Here is a 23009-nt window from a genome sequence, read left to right on the forward strand (position 1 = left end):
AATATATACTTCTGTGTATTGATTTTAAGAAATAAATTGATGTTTATGGTTAGGTACATTTGTGCAACGATTGTGCTTTTTTCGCGAATGCGCTTTTGCTAAATCACCACCTGTTTGGCGAAGTTGAAGTAGGCTGTGATTCGATGATAAATTAACAGGCACCGCATTGATTACATGCAACGCAGGACAAGCTAGTTAACCTAGTAATATCATCAACCATGTGTAGTTAACTAGTGATTATGTTAAGATTGGTTGTTTTTTTATGATAAGTTTAATGCTAGCTAGGAACTTACCTTGTCTCCTTGCAGCCTCAAGGTCCTTTTGACGCTGCACTCACGTAACAGGTGGTCAGCCTGCCACGCAGTTTCCTCGTGGATTGCAATGTAATCAGCGTCCAAAAAGTCAGATTACCGATTGTTATGAAAACTTGAAACCGGCCCTAATTAATCTGCCATTCCGATTAAATCAGTCAACCTCTAGTCCGTAATAGTTTGCGAGCCCTGCCAAATCTGACGAGCGTCGTAGCCGGTGTAGTAGGATTCAATCTTATTCCTGTATTGACGCGTTGCCTGTTTGATAGTTCGTTGGATGGCATAGCGGGATTTCTTATAAGCATCCGGGTTAGAGTCCTGCTCCTTTAGCTCAATGCAGATGTTGCCTGTAATCCATGGCTTCTGGTTGGGGTATGTACGTACGGTCACTGTGGGGACGAAGTCATCGATGCACTTATTGATGAATCCAGTGACTGATCTGGTGTACTCCTCAATGCCATCAGGAAGAATCCCGGGAACATATTCCAGTCTGTGCTAGCAAAACAGTCCTGTAGCTTAGCAACCGCGTCATCTGACCACTTCCGTAATACGATTCCTTTTTTATGGTGGTTCCACTGTGTCTTCAGATCATAGGCGGGAAAGATGGAGTCAGGTTAAAACGCACATGATTGGAATTCAAGACAGCTCCTCACTCTTTCCTCCAATCTGACAACAGCCAACGTGAAGCACGTGAAGCACGTGGACTCCCCCCCCCCCCCCCCCCCCCCCCCCCTAGCCATAACCCCCTTCTAATCAGGTGCTGGCTTCCTCCCTCCATCAGTTTTATAATGAAAGGCCCCTTTGTTCCACAGCACAGTGCACATGCGTTTTAATATGGGAATGGACATTTTCTGTGTTCTTCGAATTGTGTAAGTCAATTTGCATGTTTTAATTTTCATAATTGAATGAACATGTCGGGTCTAGGGTTTAGCAAGAACCTCTCAGCCCACATAATGTATAATGCCGTAAGCTATCCATATTTGGACTAGGCCTATAGTGCCTAATATTATGTTGTTTAGCCAACATGATTCTGGATAAAACATTTATACACAAGATATGAATAATGAGCGCTCTCTGTACGAATGAATGTCAGTGATGTCCTTGGTGCAGGTCCTTGGACCGTAAAGGCTACAGTTAGTAGGACACACAAAACAACGCGGGAGGAAACCGGAATAAGCCACTGCCCACTGCGCTCGTAGATGCTCGGCGCAACAAGTCAGCCAGCAGACATTCCATGTGCTCAGTACTCCTCTGCCTTCGTTTTGACAACTCCGACAACCGTTTCGCCTCTTCCAGTCTCGTCTACCTTTCCCCACGGACTTCTTTACTATCGAAGACGATGATGTGGACATTCGGCCGAATTTTGTCTTCTGTGAGTGCGCCGTGGAAATGATATACTCGACAGCATAGCTGAAGCAGCATACCCGCAGCTTCCGCCACGGTAGGTGTTGTCCACGTCGAGACCACAGACATCGTCATTTAGCGGCAGATTGATTTCTGCTTCGCGTTCCTGGTACTGGATTTGCGCGTTGTTTTTGAAGAAAGACAAGTTAATTGGAAATAGGACAGACATGAGCTGACGATTAGGGAACAATTGATTCAAGTCGGACAGTAGCCTAACGTTATTATGATTATGTTATTACATAACGATCATAAGGGACGCTATCAAAATAGGTGGAGACAGGTTAGTACTTGGTCATATAAATATGTTTTTTGAATTACATAATGAAAATCTTCAACACTCATGCGACTGTGCTGTGGAGTAGTCTATGCACTAATCCTATCCATTTATAACTATTTATCTTGGACAGGTCGCAGTTGTAAATGAGAACTTGTTCTCAACTAGCCTACCTGCTTAAATAAAGGTGAAATAAATTAAATTGTTAAAAATGAAACTAAAAACGTGAAAACTGCTAAGGCATTCTTCTGTGCCAACAGTTTATTCAGAATATTGAACATGGTGCGGAGAGCGATAGCGTTCCAGTGTGTTAACAACACGACGTCACATCGACTGTACGGTTCTCACACGGTCCTGTCTATTTCGGGGAATGGAAACGTATCAAACAGTATGTGATGTTCCACCCGTGGGTCTGCAAGTTATGTAGTTGGGGTATGACGATTAGTTTACCTCACAGCACCTTGTACATTTAGTGTCTGTCTGAAAAGTGACGACAGGCATGTTCTAATTATAAGACAAATCATCAGTTACAGACAGTGGCTAGTAACGAGACACACTACTATCAGACAGATCATCAGTTACAGACAGTGGCTAGTAACGAGACACACTACTATCAGACAGATCATCAGTTACAGACAGTGGTTAGTAACGAGACACACTACTATCAGACAGATCATCAGTTACAGACATTGGTTAGTAACGAGACAAACTACTATCAGACAGATCATCAGTTACAGACAGTGGTTAGTAACGAGACACACTACTATCAGACAGATCATCAGTTACAGACAGTGATTAGTAACGAGACACACTACTATCAGACAGATCATCAGTTACAGACAGTGACTTGCGTGGGTAAAATCAATGGGAAAGCCAGAAAAAAAAGCCATTATTGCAACCTATGTATTGTGATGATTGCGTAGTTTGTGCTATAACCTGTTAGTTAATTTGCCTTGACACCGTGATATACAGGCCTAAAGGCAGAGACAGTAAGAAGTCACAGTGGCAGAATAAATTCAACCACACCTTTTGTTTCGTCACAAAACCGGAGAGCAACATCTGTCCAGTTAAGTGCACAAAGCATATTGCTTGTAACAAACCGTTAAAGGACCTACAGCATGGTCAAGCAAGTTAATGTTTCTGACATTTTCAGACCACTAAACAACTATTGATTTAGAACCACAGAGAGTTACTGTAGGTCACAAAGAAAACAGGAGCTGCCTCCACTATACTATACGTCAACATTTCATCATCATCAAATCACCTACACTTCATCTAATTCAGTGACAAAAAATACCAAACACAATTTAGTCCAATCAACAAGTTAAATATGATGTGACTTTCCATGGTAAATGTTTTCTCTGTGTGTGTGTGTGTGTGTGTGTGTGTGTGTGTGTGTGTGTGGGGGGGGGGGGGGGTGCGTTTGTGCAAGTAGAAAAAGATGTTGACTCACCCTACTTGTTGAGAAACACCAATGCCATCCTTCTCTCTTTCATGTTGACAAAACGGTCTATCACTCTGTCATACAGTACACACTTTTATTCGTTGTTGTCCTAGGCTACCTGTATAAAATGCTTGCTCGCTAACCTAACTTCCATTCATGGGCAACGTTAGCTAGTTAACATTAGCCTTCTGCATCTAGCTACATATTGAACTTCCATCCTCTCAGTCCAGGGGCACAATGTATTTTATGGTTGGATCAGAATTGCCATTATAATCAAATCAAATCAAATTGTATTAGTCACATGCGCCGAATACAACAGGTAGACCTTACAGTGAAATGCTTACTTACGAGCCCCTAACCAACAATGCAGTTTAAAAAAATACTGATTAGAATAAGAAATAAAAGTAACAAGTAATTAAAGAGCAGCAGTAAAATAACAATCACGAGGCTATATACAGGGGGTACCGATACAGAGTCAATGTGGAGGCTATATACAGGGGGTACCGATACAGAGTCAATGTGGAGGCTATATACAGGGGGTACCAGTACAGAGTCAATGTGGAGGCTATATACAGGGGGTACCGGTACAGAGTCAATGTGGAGACTATATACAGGGGGTACCAGTACAGAGTCAATGTGGAGGCTATATACAGGGGGTACCGGTACAGAGTCAATGTGGAGGCTATATACAGGGGGGTACCAGTACAGAGTCAATGTGGAGGCTATATACAGGGGGGGTACCGGTACAGAGTCAATGTGGAGGCTATATACAGGGGGGGTACCGGTACAGAGTCAATGTGGAGGCTATATACAGGGGGGTACCAGTACAGAGTCAATGTGGAGGCTATATACAGGGGGGGTACCGGTACAGAGTCAATGTGGAGGCTATATACAGGGGGTACCGGTACAGAGTCAATGTGGAGGCTATATACAGGGGGGGTACCGGTACAGAGTCAATGTGGAGGCTATATACAGGGGGTACCAGTACAGAGTCAATGTGGAGGCTATATACAGGGGGGGTACCGGTACAGAGTCAATGTGGAGGCTATATACAGGGGGTACCGGTACAGAGTCAATGTGGAGGCTATATACAGGGGGGGTACCGGTACAGAGTCAATGTGGAGGCTATATACAGGGGGGTACCAGTACAGAGTCAATGTGGAGGCTATATACAGGGGGGTATCAGTACAGAGTCAATGTGGAGGCTATATACAGGGGGTACCAGTACAGAGTCAATGTGGAGACTATATACAGGGGGTACCGGTACTGAGTCAATGTGGAGGCTATATACAGGGGGTACCGGTACAGAGTCAATGTGGAGGCTATATACAGGGGGGGTACCGGTACAGAGTCAATGTGGAGGCTATATACAGGGGGGTACCAGTACAGAGTCAATGTGGAGGCTATATACAGGGGGTACCGGTACAGAGTCAATGTGGAGGCTATATACAGGGGGGGTACCGGTACAGAGTCAATGTGGAGGCTATATACAGGGGGGGTACCGGTACAGAGTCAATGTGCTGGGGCACCGGTTAGTTGAGGTAATGTATACATGTAGGTAGAGTTATTAAAGTGACTGTGCATAGATGATAACAACAGAGAGTAGCATCGGTGTAAAAGAGGGGGGGGGGGGGGGGGGGTGCAAATAGTCTGTTTAGCCATTTGATTAGGTGTTCAGGAGTTTTATGGCTTGGGGGGTAGAAGCTGTTTATAAGCCTCTTGGACCAAGACTTGGCGCTCCTGTACCGCTTGCCGTGCGTTAGCAGAGAGAGCAGTCTATGACTAGGTTGGCTGGAGTCTTTGACAATTTTCAGGGCCTTCCTCTGGCACCGCCTGGTATAGAGGTCCTGGATGGCAGGAAGCTTGGCCACAGTGATGTACTGGGCCGTTCGCACTTCCCTCTGTAGTGCCTTGCGGTCGGAGGCCGAGCAGTTGCCATACCAGGCAGTGATGCAGCTGTAGAACCTTTTGAGGATCCGAGGACCCATGCCAAATCTTTTCAGTTTCCTGAGGGGGAATAGGTTTTGCCGTGCCCTCTTCGCGACTGTTGATGAGAATGGGGGTGTGCTCGGTCCTCTTTTTCCAGTAGTCCACAATAATTTCCTTTGTCTTGATCACATTGAGGGAGAGGTTGTTGTCCTGGCACCACACAGCCAGGTCTCTGACCACCTCCGTATAGGCTGTCTCGTTGTTGTCGGTGGTCATGCCTATTACTGTTATGTCATCGGCAAACTTAATGATGGTGTTGGAGTTGTGCCTGGCCGTGCAGTCATGAGTAAACAGAGAGTACAGGAGGGGACTGAGCACGCACCCCTGAGGGACCCCTGTGTTGAGGATCAGCGTGGCAGATGTGTTGTTACCTACCCTTACCACCTGGGGGCGGCCCGTCAGGAAGTCCAGAACCCAGTTGCAGAGGGAGGTGTTTAGTCCCAGGGTCCTTAGCTTGTTGATGAGCTTTGAGGGCACTATTGTGTTGAACACTGAGCTGTAGTCAATGAATAGCATTCTCACACAGGTTTTCCTTTTGCCCAGGTGGGAAAGGGCAGTGTGGAGTGCAATAGAGATTGCATCATCTGTGGATCTGTTGGAGCAGTATGCAGATTGGAGTGGGTCTAGGGTTTCTGGGATAATGGTATTGATGTGAGCCATGACCAGCCTTTCAAAGCACTTCATAGCTACAGACGTGAGTGCTACGGGTCTGTAGTCATTTAGGCAGGTTACCTTAGTATTCTTGGGCACAGGGACTATGGTGGTATGCTTAAAACATGTTGGTATTACAGACTCAGACAGGGAGAGGTTGAAAATGTCAGTGAAGACACTTGCCAGTTGATCAGCGCATGCTCGCAGTACACGTCCTGGTAATCCGTCTGGCCCTGCGGCCTTGTAAATGTTGACCTGTTTAAAGGTCTTACTCACATCGGCTGCGGAGAGCGTGATCACAGTCTTCCGGAACAGCTGGTGCTCTCATACATTCAATGCTGTCTTAGTGCCAGCCTCAGTCTGTGGTGGTATGTAAACAGCTACGAAAAATACAGATGAAATCCCTCTAGGAAGATAGTGTTGTCTACAGTTTATCAAGAGATGCACTACCTCAGGCAAGAACTAGTTCGAGACTTCCTAATTTTTACAAAAAATACATAGTCCACCATCCCTTGTCTTACCAGACGCCGCTGTTCTATCCTGCCGGTGCAGTGTATAACCAGCCAGCTGTATGTTGATAATGTCGTCGTTCAGCCACGACTCCGTGAAGCATAAGATATTACAGTTTTGAATGTCTCATTGGTAGTTTAATCTCGCACGAAGGTCATTGATGTTATTCTCCAAAGATTGCACGTTTGCTAGCAGAATGGAAGGAAGTGGGGGTTTATTCAATCGCCTACGAATTCTCAGAAGGCAGCCCACCCTCCGGCCCCTTTTTCTCGGCCTCCTCTTCACGCAAATCACGGGGATCTGGGCCTGTTCCCGAGAAAGCAGTATATCATTCACGTCAGGCTCGTCAGACTCGTTCAAGGAAAAAAACAATTCTGCCAGTCCGTGTTGAGTAATCTCAGTCCTGATGTCCAGAAGTTGTTTTCAGTCATAAGAGACGGTAGAGGCAACATTATGTACAAAATAAGTTTAAAATAAATTTAAAAAAAGTTACAAACAATGTGAAATAACGAACAAAAAACACAATCGTTTTTTTCTTCTCCGGCGCCAATTGTATTTTTAATTGTAAAAAAATAAATAATCAATGGCCTGTATGTAGAATTAATTAACATCCATATCTCCATCCATGGCTAATGTAGGATATTGACAATTTTAGCTAGCTAGCTTGTCACCGGAGGACAACAACACAAGGAGATGAACAACCAGTTTCTGTCAATGAGTAAGCCTATGCTCTCGATGTGATTGGAGCGAAGCCAAATCCAAACTGGCATATACAGCTTTTTAATAGCTTCCCCTATGGTCTGATCTGTATACAGTATTATAATAGCTTCCTCTCTGATCTGTATACAGTATTATAATAGCTTCCTCTATGGTCTGATCTGTATACAGTATTATAATAGCTTCCTCTATGGTCTGATCTGTATACAGTATTATAATAGCTTCCTCTCTGATCTGTATACAGTATTATAATAGCTTCCCCTATGGTCTGATCTGTATACAGTATTATAATAGCTTCCTCTCTGATCTGTATACAGTATTATAATAGCTTCCTCTCTTATCTGTATACAGTATTATAAAGGCTGTATAACCCAACCAAGCCGCACTGCTTCTTGACACAATGCTCACTTAAGCCAGAAGCCAGCCACACCAATGTGTTGGAGGAAACACTGTGCAGCTGGTGACCGTGTCTTGATAGATACACACGGGAAACAGTTGAGCGTGAAAAACCTAGCAGTATTGCCGTTCTTGACACAAACCGGTGTGCCTGGCTCCTACTACCATACCCCATTCAAAGGCACTTAAATATTTTTCCTTGCCCATTCACCCTGCGAATACACAATCCATGTCTCAATTGTCTCAAGGCTTATAAATCCTTCTTTAACCACCTGTCTCCTCCTCCTTCATCTAAACTGATTGAAGTGGATTTAACAAGTGACATCAATAAAGGGTCATAGTTTTCACCTGGATTCACCTGGTCAGTCTGTGTCATTGAAAGAGCAGGTGTTCCTAATGTTTTGTCCACTCAGTGTAAGTGTTGATATTAGTTGGCAGGGGTCTTTAGTTCAGCATTATTGTGTTGTGATTTATTTCTAATATCTTTTAGGACTTTTTGAAAATATATTTTTTCTAAAGATCCCTTTTCCAATGCTTTTGCTTATTCCACATTTTTAGGATGGAACATTTTTTTTGAAAAATGTATATATGCCTTAATTTCTCAAACATATAGACACTTAGTTTTCATTTGACACCCATTTTGAAAGGATTCATTCACATGTTGGGTTGAATGGGTCCTTTTACATGGAAATTGCCTTGGGTCATGTGATTCTCGTGCAGCATTTGTGGCATAGATCTCATTTATTTATTTAACCTTTATTTAACTAGGCAAGTCAGTTAAGAACAGATTCTTATTTACAATGACAGCCTTCCCCGGCCAAACCCAGAACGGCCAGTTGTGATTCAGCCTGGATTTGAACAACGGTCTGTAGTGACGCCTCTAGCACTGAGATGCAGTGCCTTAGACCGCTGCGTCACTCGGGAGCCCCGATTCAAGTCATGGGACCGATATTTAAAAAAAAATTGCGCATCATTATAAAAAAATATCTATAAGTAATGTTGTTGAGCTTCACAATCAATTTGAGATACTTTTGGATTAATTGGACATGATGCCGCGAAAAATGCTAATATCGGTCCCCTGACTTGAATGGGATTTGTGCCAAAAATGCTAAACTGTTAGCATGTGGAAACCAGGGAAACTAACCAAAGCAGTGATTACAGTCATACCTTGTCCACAGACTTGGGTGACCCTTTAATAATCTCCATCATCCCTTTAAGCAATAGTGTGTGTGTTGTAGTTTGAAGTTATTTTAAAAAAATCATCCGTCATCATGACTATGGCATCAGTAATGTCATTATTACAACACTGTAAATAGGATTTGTGAGTTCAGGTAAACGGTCTTTTAGAAAATTATTTATTTTATATGACGGGTTTCCATGCCTAATTGCAGATCGGCCGAATACAAGTACGGTTTTACTACACGTTTCACTGATTTACTGTAGATAGGTTTTGTTCCAAATGATCTCATTCTTTCCCGCCTGGATGACTTCACGTTTGCCATTGTCAGGGGTAGAACCACTACGTGGTTCTTTGAGCTGTCATCGTCAAGCCCAGGGCCATGTTTTTGTCTGCTGAATAGGAAATAATACCGTAGCCTGCATTCCAGGTGATGTGTGTAGCCTGTAAAGTCAAGTTAAATGGGCCCTGAAGCTAAACACCATACCAATGGCAGCCAGCGGTACTGTAAAGCCTGTCTCCCTTCTTATTGAAAGGTTATCAGGTTCCATATGGCTCAACCTCTTTAATGCCTGAAAGAGACATAGACAAGATCTCTGATTATCTAAATTTTTTTATTTTATTTAACTAGGTAAGTCAGTTAAGAACAAATTCTTATTTTCAATGACGGCCTAGGAACAGTGGGTTAACTGCCTTGTTCAGGGGCAGAACGACAGATTTGGACCTTGTCAGCTCGGGGGTTTGAACTTGCAACCTTCCTGTTACTAGTACAACGTTCTAACCACTAGGCTACCCCGGACGGCCTACCCCCGATGCCGCTGGGCCAATTGTGCACCGCCCTATGGGACTCCCAATCGCAGCCGGTTGTGATACAGCCTGGAATCGAACCAGGGTCTGTAGTGACACCTCTAGCACTGAGTGCCTTAGACCACTGCGCTACTCGGGAGCCCCGTTGTAATGGGGAATAGTGAGTTGAAGTGTACTTGTGTTGGACATTCAAGGGTCTACTTGAGCGCTTCGGGTTATGTTTAGCAAGCCTGGTCTCCTCAAGTGAAGTAGGTTGGAAGCTTTTAAAGATAACCCATTTATTAAACACAGCTCTCGGCGGGAAGTCAATTTACATCTCGAATCAAATGTTATTGGTCGCATACACATATTTAGGAGATGTTATCGTGGGTGTAGAAAAATACTTCTGGGAAAAGATAGTTTTATACACCTGATAAGTGCAGTGACATTTGTTGTTTTACAGGGTCAGCCAAAATAGGACAACACCTCTGGAGCAAATTTGGGTTATGTGCCTTGCTCAAGGACAGATTGACAGATTTTTCACCTTGGTTATTCCAACCAGCAACCTTTTAGGTAATGGTACAACTCTCTAATGGCTAGGCTACCTGCTGCCCTGTGTCAGCTTGTGTTCTAACGGCTAGGCTACCTGCTGCCCTGTGTCAGCTTGTGTTCTAACGGCTAGGCTACCTGCTGCCCTGTGTCAGCTCGTGTTCTAACGGCTAGGCTACCTGCTGCCCTGTGTCAGCTTGTGTTCTAACGGCTAGGCTACCTGCTGCCCTGTGTCAGCTCGTGTTCTAACGGCTAGGCTACCTGCTGCCCTGTGTCAGCTTGTGTTCTAACGGCTAGGCTACCTGCTGCCCTGTGTCCGCTTGTGTTCTAACGGCTAGGCTACCCGCTGCCCTGTGTCAGCTCGTGTTCTAACGGCTAGGCTACCTGCTGCCCTGTGTCAGCTTGTGTTCTAACGGCTAGGCTACCTGCTGCCCTGTGTCAGCTCGTGTTCTAACGGCTAGGCTACCTGCTGCCCTGTGTCAGCTTGTGTTCTAACGGCTAGGCTACCTGCTGCCCTGTGTCCGCTTGTGTTCTAACGGCTAGGCTACCCGCTGCCCTGTGTCAGCTTGTGTTCTAACGGCTAGGCTACCTGCTGCCCTGTGTCAGCTTGTGTTCTAACGGCTAGGCTACCTGCTGCCCTGTGTCCGCTCGTGTTATAGATCAAGTCGGACACATCAATGTGATTGTTTGCTGTGTTTGAAATGAACTCATTTGTGGGGACAGGCAGCACTGAAGCGGTGAGATCACTGAAGGGACACTTGAACAAGAGACCCATTGAGGAGGTTCAGAAATATTTTGGATCTAATTTGGAGCCAGTAGCAGCACTACACAATAGAACTGTTGATTGTTAGTTGTGAAACCGCCGCTCCTTCAATGTCATTAGTTCTCCTGAAGAGCAGCCTTTATAGTGTTTTTTTTTAGTAATGACAGCGTACCATTTGTGAATGAACAGTAAACCTGTAGGCAATTCGGTTGCACCCAAAGATTTAATCAGTTTCATTTCCATGCATGTGGATGGGTGTTAGATCATTTTCTTACCATTTGCATCAGTGTCCATGGCAGTGTTTATCCAGCCAAGTGCTGAAGACAGACATCATATCAGTACTGGAAGGTGTGTATATGTGTTTGTCTCACTGAATGATACCCATGTGTTTTACGACAGTGTCTGACTTGAGACATAACGGCCCAGTCCACTGGGCAAAAAAAAAAAACTGGTTCAATCAACGTTGTTTCAACATTATCAATGTATTGTGATGAGGAAACCACTGTACATTGGATTTTAAAAAAAAACATTTAAATCACTTTTTAGGGGTGGAATTTCAACCACAGGATTATGTTATCGTGGTAACCAAATTTCAACATAGACAAACCTTGTCAGATCTTCAACGTTATATCCTCTATCTGAAAATAAATATGCTAGACAGCATCTCATACTGGAGAGTTGATCTATCTACAGCACTTCCTACTGGAGAGTTGATCTATCTACAGCACCTCCTACTGGAGAGTTGATCTATCTACAGCATCTCCTACTGGAGAGTTGATCTATCTACAGCATCTCCTACTGGAGAGTTGATCTATCTACAGCATCTCCTACTGGAGAGTTGATCTATCTACAGCACCTCCTACTGGAGAGTTGATCTATCTACAGCACCTCCTACTGGAGAGTTGATATATCTACAGCACCTCCTACTGGAGAGTTGATCTATCTACAGCTTTTCATTTGGTCTCCCATCCAGGGTTTTAACCAAGCTCAGTCCTGCTTAGATATTTGTCACTAACTACTATCAATGTGCTACTACCAGCGCGGCAGGTAACCTAGTGGTTAGAGCATTGGGCAAGTAACCGCAAGGTTGCTAGATCGAATCCCTGAGCTGACAAGGTAAAAAATCTGTCATTCTACCCCTGAACAAGGCAGTTAACCCACTGTTCCACTGCCATCATTGTAAATAAGAATTTATTCTGAACTGACTTGCCGAGTTAAATAAACAATTCTGAGATTGATTGTTGAAAGATCTCTTAATAACTAAATATATTTACTGTTGCGAAAACATTACAAAGGGTTGGTTTAACAAAGCAAATTAAATGTAACTATACTTTATAAGTCATGTATCATCAATGAGACTATTTCGGTCTATAAAGAATAGGATTAAGTCGTGATGAAACTATCCAAGCATTATCCTTTCAATGTTGATATTTGGTTGCGTTGACAACCGAACGCAATTCAATATCACTTTTGAAATACAGTGAATAGCGTAAAGTTATCTTACAAACTAATGTAACAGTATTTATTCATCCTTAAAGGGAGAAACACATCCAAGGACACATTCTGAGGTTACTGGAGCTATTTATTTTTATGTAAACATAGAGCGCGTGCACGATCGCAGGTCATAGGTCATCGTGTAACAGTATAACTTTAGACCGTCCCCTCGCCCAGGCGCGAACCAGGGACCCTCTGCACACATCAACAACAGTCACCCCTCGAAGCATCGTTACCCATCGCTCCACAAAAGCCGCGGCCCTTGCAGAGCAAAGGGGAACCACTACTTCAAGGTCTCAGAGCAAGTGACGTCACCGATTGAAACGCTATTTAGCGCCGCACCACCGCTAACTAAGCTAGCCGTTTCACATCCGTTACACTCGCAGGTCTGTGGAAATCTTCACATTTGCTGTAATAATCTGAGCAGAATCTCGACTGGATCACTTGCACCATGTACATTTAATGTAATCTCAACTACAATCCGGGTCATTGGGTTGTGCCATTAGATGAAGCACAGTGAGAACACATTAAGTTGTTGAATAAATATAAAAAATATCAGACATTGTTTTCCCATTTGAACTTTGTTGTGCTTTTAAGTGGTTCAAAGCGCTGTGATAACACATTTAGATGACGACTCAAACCAGAAGTTAGACATTGTTTTCCCATTTGAACTTTGTTGTGCTTTTAAGTGGTTCAAAGCGCTGTGATAACACATTTAGATGACGACTCAAACCAGAAATTAGACATTGTTTTTCCATTGGAATTTGGTTGTGCTCTTCAGATGGTTGAAAGCATAGTGATAACACACTGGGAATTCAACAAACTTCTGGCTGACTCTGTTTTGAGTGGATGAATAAATGTTGAAATCTCATTAATCAATGTCTACCAAATGTTCCCGTTGAAATGAAGTGTCGTGCCCAGTTTGGAAGTGAGTCTGGATGGTTAATAAAGCCTCTGAATTAAATGTATGTTTTGAACTATCCGGAGAGTGTTTTAATATCGTATCTAGATTCTTTTTAACCATCATCTCAATACTAGGCTGGTCCTAGATGTCTTTTAATCACTGCGTGATAATGGTCATGGGTGTTGGCAAGACAGCACACACAGATCTGGGACCAGGCCATGTCAGTGTATGTCACTCTGGTCCTGGGGGAGCTAGGACGCCAGGCAGCACACACAGATCTGGGACCAGGCCATGTCAGTGTACATCACTCTGGTCCTGGGGGAGCTAGGACGCCAGGCAGCACACACAGATCTGGGACCAGGCCATGTCAGTGTATGTCACTCTGGTCCTGGGGGAGCTAGGACGCCAGGCAGCCAGTCACCAAGGGGCTTACTGAACTTCAGAGAACATGATGTTTTGAATAAAAGTGGAAAGAAAAGAGGATGTTTGGCAGATGAAACCAGGAAATACCTGGCCTGGGGAATTATCAGGCATTCATCTACACTGACCTCAGATACAGCCCTTCCTACATGACTGGCAAATTTGGCTAAAGTTTTAGAAAGATGAAAGAGCGAGCAGGGTTGTGTAACTGACAAAGGGAGAATCACATTCTTACATAACCCTGCTCTCTCATCGCATATACACTCTTAGAACCTAAAACAGTTCTTCAGCTGTCCCCAGAACCCTTCTTGGTTCCAGGTAGAACCCTCTTGGGTTCCATGTAAAACCCTTTCCGCAGAGGGTTCTACATAGGAGGAATATTTTATAGTGTCATCAATCATAGCATATATTACTCCATTTTTTACATTTAACCTTTTAACGAGGCAAGTCAGTTAAAACCAAATTCTTATTTACAAGGACGGCCGACCCTGGACCAATTGTGCCTATGGGACTCCCAATCACGGCCTGACGTGAACCAGGGACTGTAGTGACACCTCTTGCATTGAGATACAATGCCTTAGAACGCTGAGCCACTCGGGAGGCCTTTTGTTGTGCTAAATCGTGTATCCTAATTAAATCTGAAGGGAAACAGACATGTTAAATGAATTTGAGTTTTTATGAGTTTTGTATTGTGAGCCTGTGAGGGTTCTACCAACCAAGCTTGTGATGTATTTAATATAGGCTCAATGAATAATGATACCAAATAAATAAAAAGGGGGCCCTGGGGAAAGAAGGTTGGGGAACTGTTCTAGATTATATACCAGCTGGTGCCTGTATCTTAGTGACCACACCTCCCCAGTCACACGTCAACCTGCATCACCATCAGAATGCCTGTGGAAGCCTCCATCATCATCATCAGAATGCCTTTGGAAGCCTCCATCACCACCATCAGAATGCCTGTGGAAGCATTCATCATCATCATCAGAATGCCTGTGGAAGCCTCCATCACCACCATCAGAATGCCTGTGGAAGCCTCCATCACCACCATCAGAATGCCTGTGGAAGCCTCCATCATCATCATCAGAATGCCTTTGGAAGCCTCCATCACCACCATCAGAATGCCTGTGGAAGCATTCATCATCATCATCAGAATGCCTGTGGAAGCCTCCATCATCACCATCAGAATGCCTGTGGAAGCCTCCATCACCACCTTCGAAGGCCTGTGGAAGCCTCCATCACCACCTTCGAAGGCCTGTGGAAGCCTCGATGGATACAGACATGCTTAGACCTCCACACTTGGAACTCAAGCCAAATCAACCAATAAACCACCTTCACCTTACGTCACAGTGATTAGAGAAGAGAAGCATTGATGAAACTCATTTCCCAGGAGATCTATTTTACACTGAGAGCACAAAACATTAAGGACACCTGCTCTTTCCATGACAGACTGACCAGCTGAAAGTTATGACCCTTTATTGATTTCATTTGTTAAATCCATTTCAATCGGTGTAGATGAAGGGGAGGAGACGGGTGGTTAAAGAAGGATCTTTAAGCCTCGAGACAATTGAGACATGGATTGTGTATGTGTACCATTCAGAGGGTGAATGGGCAAGACAAAATATTTATGTACCTTTGAACGGGGTATGGTAGTAGGTACCAGGCGCAACGGTTTGTGTCAAGAATTGCAACGCTTCTGGGTTTTTCCCGTTCAACAGTTTCCTGTGTGTTACGTTCCCCAGATTATGTTGTAGTGTGTGTATTTGCATGTGTTTATTTCAGGAAATGGCTTCCTGAAATCCCTCAAGCAGCTGATTGGTCGACTCCAGGGCTAATTGGAGAGCTGACCCCGCCCCCTCGTCAAGACACAGCTGTCTCCAATTACCCATTCCTTCAGACGCTATATAAAAGCCAGTGTTCTGTTCAGGAGAGAGAGATTTGCTGGGAGGTCATTGCAGAGAGATTTTGCTAGAGGTTGATTTTGCTAGAGGTTGATTTTGCTAGAGGTTGATTTTGCTAGAGGTTGATTTTGCTAGAGGTTGATTTTGCTGGGAGTTCATTGCTGGGAAGTTGGTATGTTTTGTGAGTTTGTTGCTCAGATAGAGCTTATTTGATGTCCTTTGTTTCTTAGTTTGTTTGAGAAATTATTTGTTCATTTGTTCCCAGGGGGGAGGGAAAGGCACCTAGGGAGTGCTTAGGCAAGAGGCCCGCGGGCATACATATACCCGTAGTATATTCATTGTCTAGGCACAATAGGTAAGACCTGGGTGGACCACCCCCTGTATTTTGGTTAGGGCACCAGGTGGTGCTAAATTAGGTAAGTAGTGGGTAGGCAGGTAGGGAGGGGGGGGGGGGGGCTTTGAGATTTACTTTCTTTGCTTTGGTTCCGTCCAGCCCCTTTTCCCCATATTACCGTGTAAAGGAATAAAGTCCTTGTAAAACGGTACCACATTCTGTCTGTCATTCTTACTCGCACCTACAGTCCATACCTTTTTAACTTCACGGAGAGTTTAGTTGTAGCAGGGTGTTGCATTCCCTCTTCATAGAGGCGTGCGTAACACTGTGTGTATCAAGAATGATCCACCACTCCAAGCTAACCAGTCAACTGCTAGCATGCCTTTCTTCCCTCATACAGCCACACAGTCTGCTGTTTTTCTCATGAACAACTCTCTAGTCTCAGAGTAGGGTCACAATGCTAATAGTAGGTAATGAAAGATGTTTAAGGTCAGGGTGCGCTACTGTAGGCTGTGTACCAGTTTAGTGGATTGACAGAACCACTCACGACAAGCAGGAAACCACTCACGACAAGCAGGAAACCACTCACGACAAGCAGGACCCCCCCCTGTTCCCTCCACCTATGCTCTGTTTGTTACTCTAGGTGTTCCACAGCATGGCATTTCCTATTGACTTTACATCTGCTAAAACTACAGACAGGAAAAAGCCCTTTGAAACTGTTCTGAAAAGAAAGGTCTAGGCGCAAGTGGGAAGTTGTGTCAGGAAATAATTGCATTAGCCACACATGCTAAGGAGAGGAATTGTCACCAGATCTTCCTCAGACATGCTTCTCTCATCTTTTTCTGACCAACCTTCCTTTGGGACATGGAGTATATAAGGCTTCACGCCGCTGAGTGAAACCAAGCTGCCTGGTTGTGAATCCATCATTGTTTCTGAAAAGGCCAATGTGAAAAGGACATATCAGCTGGCAGCACAGTACGGTCTGACTAGGCAACAACGAGTAGAATAGGTTGTGTACTTGTGTGTGAGTGATGTGTTAATCATTTAGTTTTCTCAGTCTGTGATGGGGTGTCGTGTTCTGTCACCTCAGGATGATGATGATGATGATGGACCAACAGGAGCAGAGTGATGACATCAGTGTCATGAGCCCGCTGGAGTTGCTGACCGAGGCCGCCAAGGAGGACGATGGGCACTGCCAACCACAGTTCAGGTGAGGCATCTCCTCTTCTTTGACACCGATCTAGGATCAGCTAAATCCTCCCAATACCTCCTCAATGCTCATTTTAAAGGGATAGTTGGTTCATTTGGCAGTTACGCCCTTTTTTCCCAGCAGTCAGATGAACTCATGGATACCAGAAATGAGTGTTATTGTTATTTTAGCTTGCGTTCGGCGCAAAAGTCGAAGATGCCTCCGACTCTAGTGTGAAAGTCGTCTCCCTCCCAGCGGACTCCAGAGTGGTAAAGAGATGGATAGTGTCTCCCCATGCTGTCACAAGGGGCCTTATGCCTAGCTAGCAGCAGGCAGCTTGGTCACGAAAATCAGAAAAGCAATCAAATTAAATCGTTTACCTTTGATGAGCTTCGGATGTTTTCACTCACGAGACTCCCAGTTAGACAGCAAATGTTCATTTTGCCCCATAAGTATTATTTTTATAGCCGAAATACCTCCGTTTGTTCTTCACGTTTGGTTGAGAAATCCACCGGAAACTGCGGTCACGACAACGCTGAAAAATATTCCAAATTAGATCCATAATATCGACAGAAACATGGCAAACGTTTTTATAATCAATCCTCAAGGTGTTTTTCAAATATCTATTCGATAATATATCAACCGGGACTGGTGGCTTCTTAGTAGGAAAGAGAGAAACAATGGCCGCATTTGTCTATTACGCACAAAACACTCTGAGAGCCTCCAGCTGACCACTGACGCAATGTTGTCAAAATAAATTTTCAAAATAAAAGCCTGAAACTATGCATTGTGACACTAGACACATTAGGGTAGCCATAGAAAAAGAAATCTGGTTGATATCCCATTCACTGCTCAATAGGGACGCATAGGAACGCAGAGCTTTCTAAATAAGAGTCCCTTCCTGATTGGATTTTTCTCAGGCTCTCGCCTGCAATATCAGTTCTGTTATACTCACAGACAATATTTTTACAGTTTTGGAAACTTTAGAGTATCTTCTATCCCCATCTGACAATTATATGCATATTCTAGCATCTGGTCCTGACAAAATAGCCTGTTTACGTTGGGAACGTTATTTTTCCAAACATAAAAATAGTGCCCCCTAGTTCCAAGAAGTAGCCTACAAGTCCCCACCTGAATTCTGCTCCACCCTGCAGGCCCCTATGTGTACAGAAGGAGTTAGTAGCTTAGAATACAACAAAGGACTGCCAAACACTGGCAGCTTGCCCATCAGAGACAGTTAAAGGTCTCTGTGGTCTGTTTCCTTTTCCCTTCCTATTTATTTACGTTGGCATCGAGTAGAATAGAATCACACCTTGTGATTCAACATTGGTGACTAGGTGGGAAGACTGTCTCGAGGTCTGGGTGGGAAGGGGGTACCAGTACAGAGTCTATGTGGAGGTTATATACAGGGGGCACTGGTTAGTCGAGGTAATTGAGGTAGAATGTACATTTGGTAGAGTTATTATACTATTAATTTCTAGGATTACAACAGTTCATCCAAGTGTTTGGATATATATCTGACTTCAAATCGCAGTATTTAAAACATTTAAAAAAGACACACACACACACACACACACACACTTCAGCTCACTGACTAGACTAGAGAACCACACTAGTACAACTTGTATCCTGTCTAAATTGTGCAGAGCCGTGCCTCCCCACCGGAGACTGGAGTTCAATCCCCTCTCTCTCTTCACCGTTCAATCCCCTCTCTCTCTTCACCGTTCAATCCCCTCTCTCTCTTCACCGTTCAATCCCCTCTCTCTCTTCACCGTTCAATCCCCTCTCTCTCTTCACCGTTCAATCCCCTCTCTCTCTTCACCGTTCAATCCCCTCTCTCTCTTCACCGTTCAATCCCCTCTTCTTGACTTTCTTTTTTCTTCTTCCATTGTGTTATTGACTGTACGTTTGTTTTACTCCACGTGTAACTCTGTGTTGTTGTTTGTGTCGCACTGCTTTGCTTTATCTTGGCCAGGTCGCAGCTGTAAATGAGAACTAGCCTACCTGGTTAAATAAAGGTGAAATAAAAAAAATTATTCTCACTTTATCTCCTTCTATATTCAGTATATACCTGTCTATATTAAACCATATAAAAATACTAAAGGTTGAGTGGAAGAAGTTAATTAATTAATTAATAACCCAATGTTTCCCCCTAGATTGTCTCACGTTACCCCAACTTCCACGTCTCGTTGTCGCTCGGTTATTTTTCTATTTTTCAGAACGATCGTGAGAAGGCCTAGAAATCGAGGTCACTTCCTGATGCTACCAACCAGGGCCGGCTGTATGGATCAGCTGAGATGGAGGTCATCACCACTAAATAAAAGTTTAGTTCTGCCACAGATTTTTTTTTTATCCCATCAAGGTGGTTGGGAACCACTGGTCTAGCCAGTTAACTAAACCTTAAACTTGTAGTAATCGTGGCTGAAAACCGACCGGGTACACCGGGCTCATGCCCTGGGACCATGACTCCAAATTAGGAAAGTGTTCCTAATGTTTTGTACACTCCGTGTATATGCGTATTTGGTGTGGCTCACAGATGAAATACATTACAGATGACTGTGGCGAATGGGAGCTGTTTAATACTCTTGATGTAACATGTCCTTGGTTCAGTTCAGATCAGCCTTCTCTTTTCCCTGAAGGCAGGGAGTGGAGGGAGGTCTGGCAATCTGGGCACGGCCCACAGTGGTGTCATCATACCTACCCAGCCTTGTGATCCTAGGTTGGCAAAGGAAGGTCAGCTTCTCAGTTAGCAGTTTTATCTATGAAAAAAGATTGTAGTCAGAGTACAGTATAACTGGGGATGCAGGGTAGCCTAGAGGTTAGAGCTTTGGACTAGTAACCGAAAGGTTGCAAGTTCGAATCCCTGAGCTGACTAGGTACAAATCTGTCTGTCGTTCTGCCCCTGAACCCACTGTTCCTAGGTTGTCATTGTAAATAAGAATTTGTTCTTAACTGACTTGCCTAGTTAAAAATAAATAAAGAATAACTGCAGTTATTCTGCAATTACTGTGTCCAAAATACCACAATTTCAAAACTGCAATGATTTTCTTTAAGGGTACCTTTAGCCAAAAAGTTGGCTAACGTTAACTATTATTTTTACCTTAATCAAACGATGAATCCAGCAGCCAAACGATTGACGACCGGGTGGCAGGGTGCCTAGTGGTTAGAGCGTTGGACTAGTAACCGAAATGGTTGCAAGATCGAATCGCTGAGCTGACAAGGTAAAAATCTGTCGTTCTAGCCCTGAACAAGGCAGTTAACCCACTGTTCCTAGGTCGTCATTGAAAATAAGAATTTGTTCTTAACTGACTTCCCGAGTTAAAAAAAAGACTGATATTCTGACATTTTTTGAAAGCGCAATGTCAGTTTTTATTAGAGTCAGTATAGCAATGTAATGCTATTGATCTGTCAGTTTCCCTAGGTAACTCCCTACTTTTCACACTGACACGGTATAAACAGCTCTACAGACTTCACTGTCATGGTGCACAACACTATGCTCATCATGTCTTAGCAGGATCAGATGGTGACAGGTGTCCCAGCAGGGTCAGACAGCCAGGGAAGACCAGTCTACAGAGTTCACGTGAATTTTGCAAATATATTATAACAATCAGTGAATGGATACAAAGTTCCATCTTGATTTGATGGCTAGACCTTCAGTACAGTAGCTACAGGACAGCAGCTTAAAGCCACAGTATGAGATCTGGGAATTATGGTAATTTCAATTATTGAACCATTGATTGGATAATCCCAATCAACCTATTCTTGGATAATATAAAGTGTAAATGTCAATGTACACCAAGATCATTCTTCGTCATGCCTTATCTGAGCAGGATAACATGGTGGCAGGAGTCTCATCAGGGTCAGGCATCCAGGGAAGACCAGAGAATTTTTTCCAATGCAACACTTTATTCCCTCTGTGCAGCAATGGACAAACAAGAAACAATTATATGTCAGTTTGACAAAACCTCTAAAGATGATTTCCAAACTGTATCAAGTGTTGATAGTCTTTTACCAATGACACAAAACATGTAAAACAAAAATGAGAGGAAGACCTGGGAGACGCTATTGTATGATGATGAATGGATACAGATGTGTGTGTGAAGGCCCAGTCATGTTCATATCATCTAAGACATAAATTACTGCAGCTTAAAACCATCCAGAGAAGGTACTATATGCTCAAAAAACTGCTCAAAAAAATAAAGGGAACACTTAAACAACACAATGTAACTCCAAGTCAATTACACTTCTGTGAAATCAAACTGTCCACTTAGGAAGCAACACTGATTGACAATAAATGTCACATGCTGTTGTGTAAATGGAATAGACAACAGGTGGAAATTCTAAGCAATTTGCAAGACACCCCCAATAAAGGAGTGGTTCTGCAGCTCGTGACCACGGACCACTTCTCAGTTCCTATGCTTCCTGGCTGATGTTTTGGTCACTTTTGAATGCTGGCGGTGCTTTCACTCTAGTAGTAGCATGAGACGGAGTCTACAACCCACACAAGTGGCTCAGGTAGTGCAGCTCATCCAGGATGGCACATCAATGCGAGCTGTGACAAGAAGGTTTGCTGTGTCTGTCAGCATAGTGTCCAGAGTATGGAGGCGCTACCAGGAGACAGGCCGGTACATCAGGAGACGTGGAGGAGGCCGTAGCAGGGCAACAACCCAGCAGCAGGACAGCTACCTCCGCATTTGTGCAAGGAGGAGCACTGCCAGAGCCCTGCAAAATGACCTCCAGGAGGCCACAAATGTGCATGTGTCTGCTCAAGCGGTCAGAAACAGACTCCATGTGGGTGTTATGAGGGCCCGACATCCACAGGTGGGGGTTGTGCTTACAGCCCAACACCGTGCAGGACGTTTGGCATCTTCACAGATGAAAGCAGGTTAACACTGTGCACATGTGACAGACGTGATAGAGTCTGGAGACGCCGTGGAGAACGTTCTGCTGCCTGCAACATCCTCCAGCATGACCGGTCAGTCATGGTGTGGGGTGGCATTTCTTTGGGGGGCTGCACAGCCCTCCATGTGCTCGCCAGAGGTAGCCTGACTGCCATTAGGTACCAAGATGAGATCCTCAGACCCGTTGTGAGACCATATGCTGGTGTGGTTGGCCCTGAGTTCCTCCTAATGCAAGACAATGCTAGACCTCATGTGGCTGGAGTGTGTCAGCAGTTCCTTCAAGAGGAAGGCATTGATGCTATGCACTGGCCCGCCCGTTCCCCAGACCTGAATCCAATTGAGCACATCTGGGACATCATGTCTCGCTCCATCCACCAACGCCACGTTGCACCACAGACTGTCCAGGAGTTGGCGGATGCTTTAGTCCAGGTCTGGGAGGAGATCCCTCAGGAGACCATCCGCCACCTCATCAGGAGCATGCCCAGGCGTTGTAGGGAGGTCATACAGGCACGTGGAGGCCACACACACTACTGAGCCTCATTTTGACTTGTTTTAAGGACATTACATCAAAGTTGGATCAGCCTGCAGTGTTGTTTTCCAAATCCAGACCTCCATGGGTTGATAAGCACAACTCCATGTTGTCAGCACATTCAACTATGTAAAGAAAAAAGTATTTAATAAGAATATTTCATTCATTCAGATCTAGGATGTGTTGTTTTAGTGTTCCCTTTATTTTTTTGAGCAGTGTATAATAAACTATATGTCAGTGAAACTGAACATCAAGCACTCAGAAATGTAAGTCTCCTCCAGTGGAGATGTAACACACACCAGGAAACATATTTCCATATGTTATGGTCTTGTGAAGGCTGGCTGATTTCTAGCTAAAAAGTATGTTATT

The 23009-nt window shown here is 44.1% G+C and overlaps 1 protein-coding gene across 3 annotated transcripts in view; it reads left to right on the forward strand.

Annotated features, from left to right (window-relative positions):
• The first annotated feature begins 1088 nt into the window (after window positions 1-1088).
• Window positions 1089-23009, forward strand: part of LOC110521237 (GRAM domain-containing protein 2A) — a 52812-nt gene continuing 30891 nt past the window's right edge. Inside the window, exons 1-2 of one of the 3 annotated variants that reach the window (XM_036968805.1) lie at window positions 1089-1752; window positions 17140-17231. In XM_036968805.1, coding sequence (XP_036824700.1) covers window positions 17164-17231 — 68 coding nt within the window. In that variant the 5' untranslated portion in view covers window positions 1089-1752; window positions 17140-17163. Of the gene's footprint in view, window positions 1753-17111; window positions 17232-23009 lie in introns of all 3 variants that reach the window. The other 2 variants (XM_036968803.1, XM_036968804.1) reach the window with 2 other exon arrangements.

Source organism: Oncorhynchus mykiss, chromosome 30 (assembly GCF_013265735.2).
Source record: "Oncorhynchus mykiss isolate Arlee chromosome 30, USDA_OmykA_1.1, whole genome shotgun sequence".
Taxonomy (NCBI): domain Eukaryota; kingdom Metazoa; phylum Chordata; class Actinopteri; order Salmoniformes; family Salmonidae; genus Oncorhynchus; species Oncorhynchus mykiss.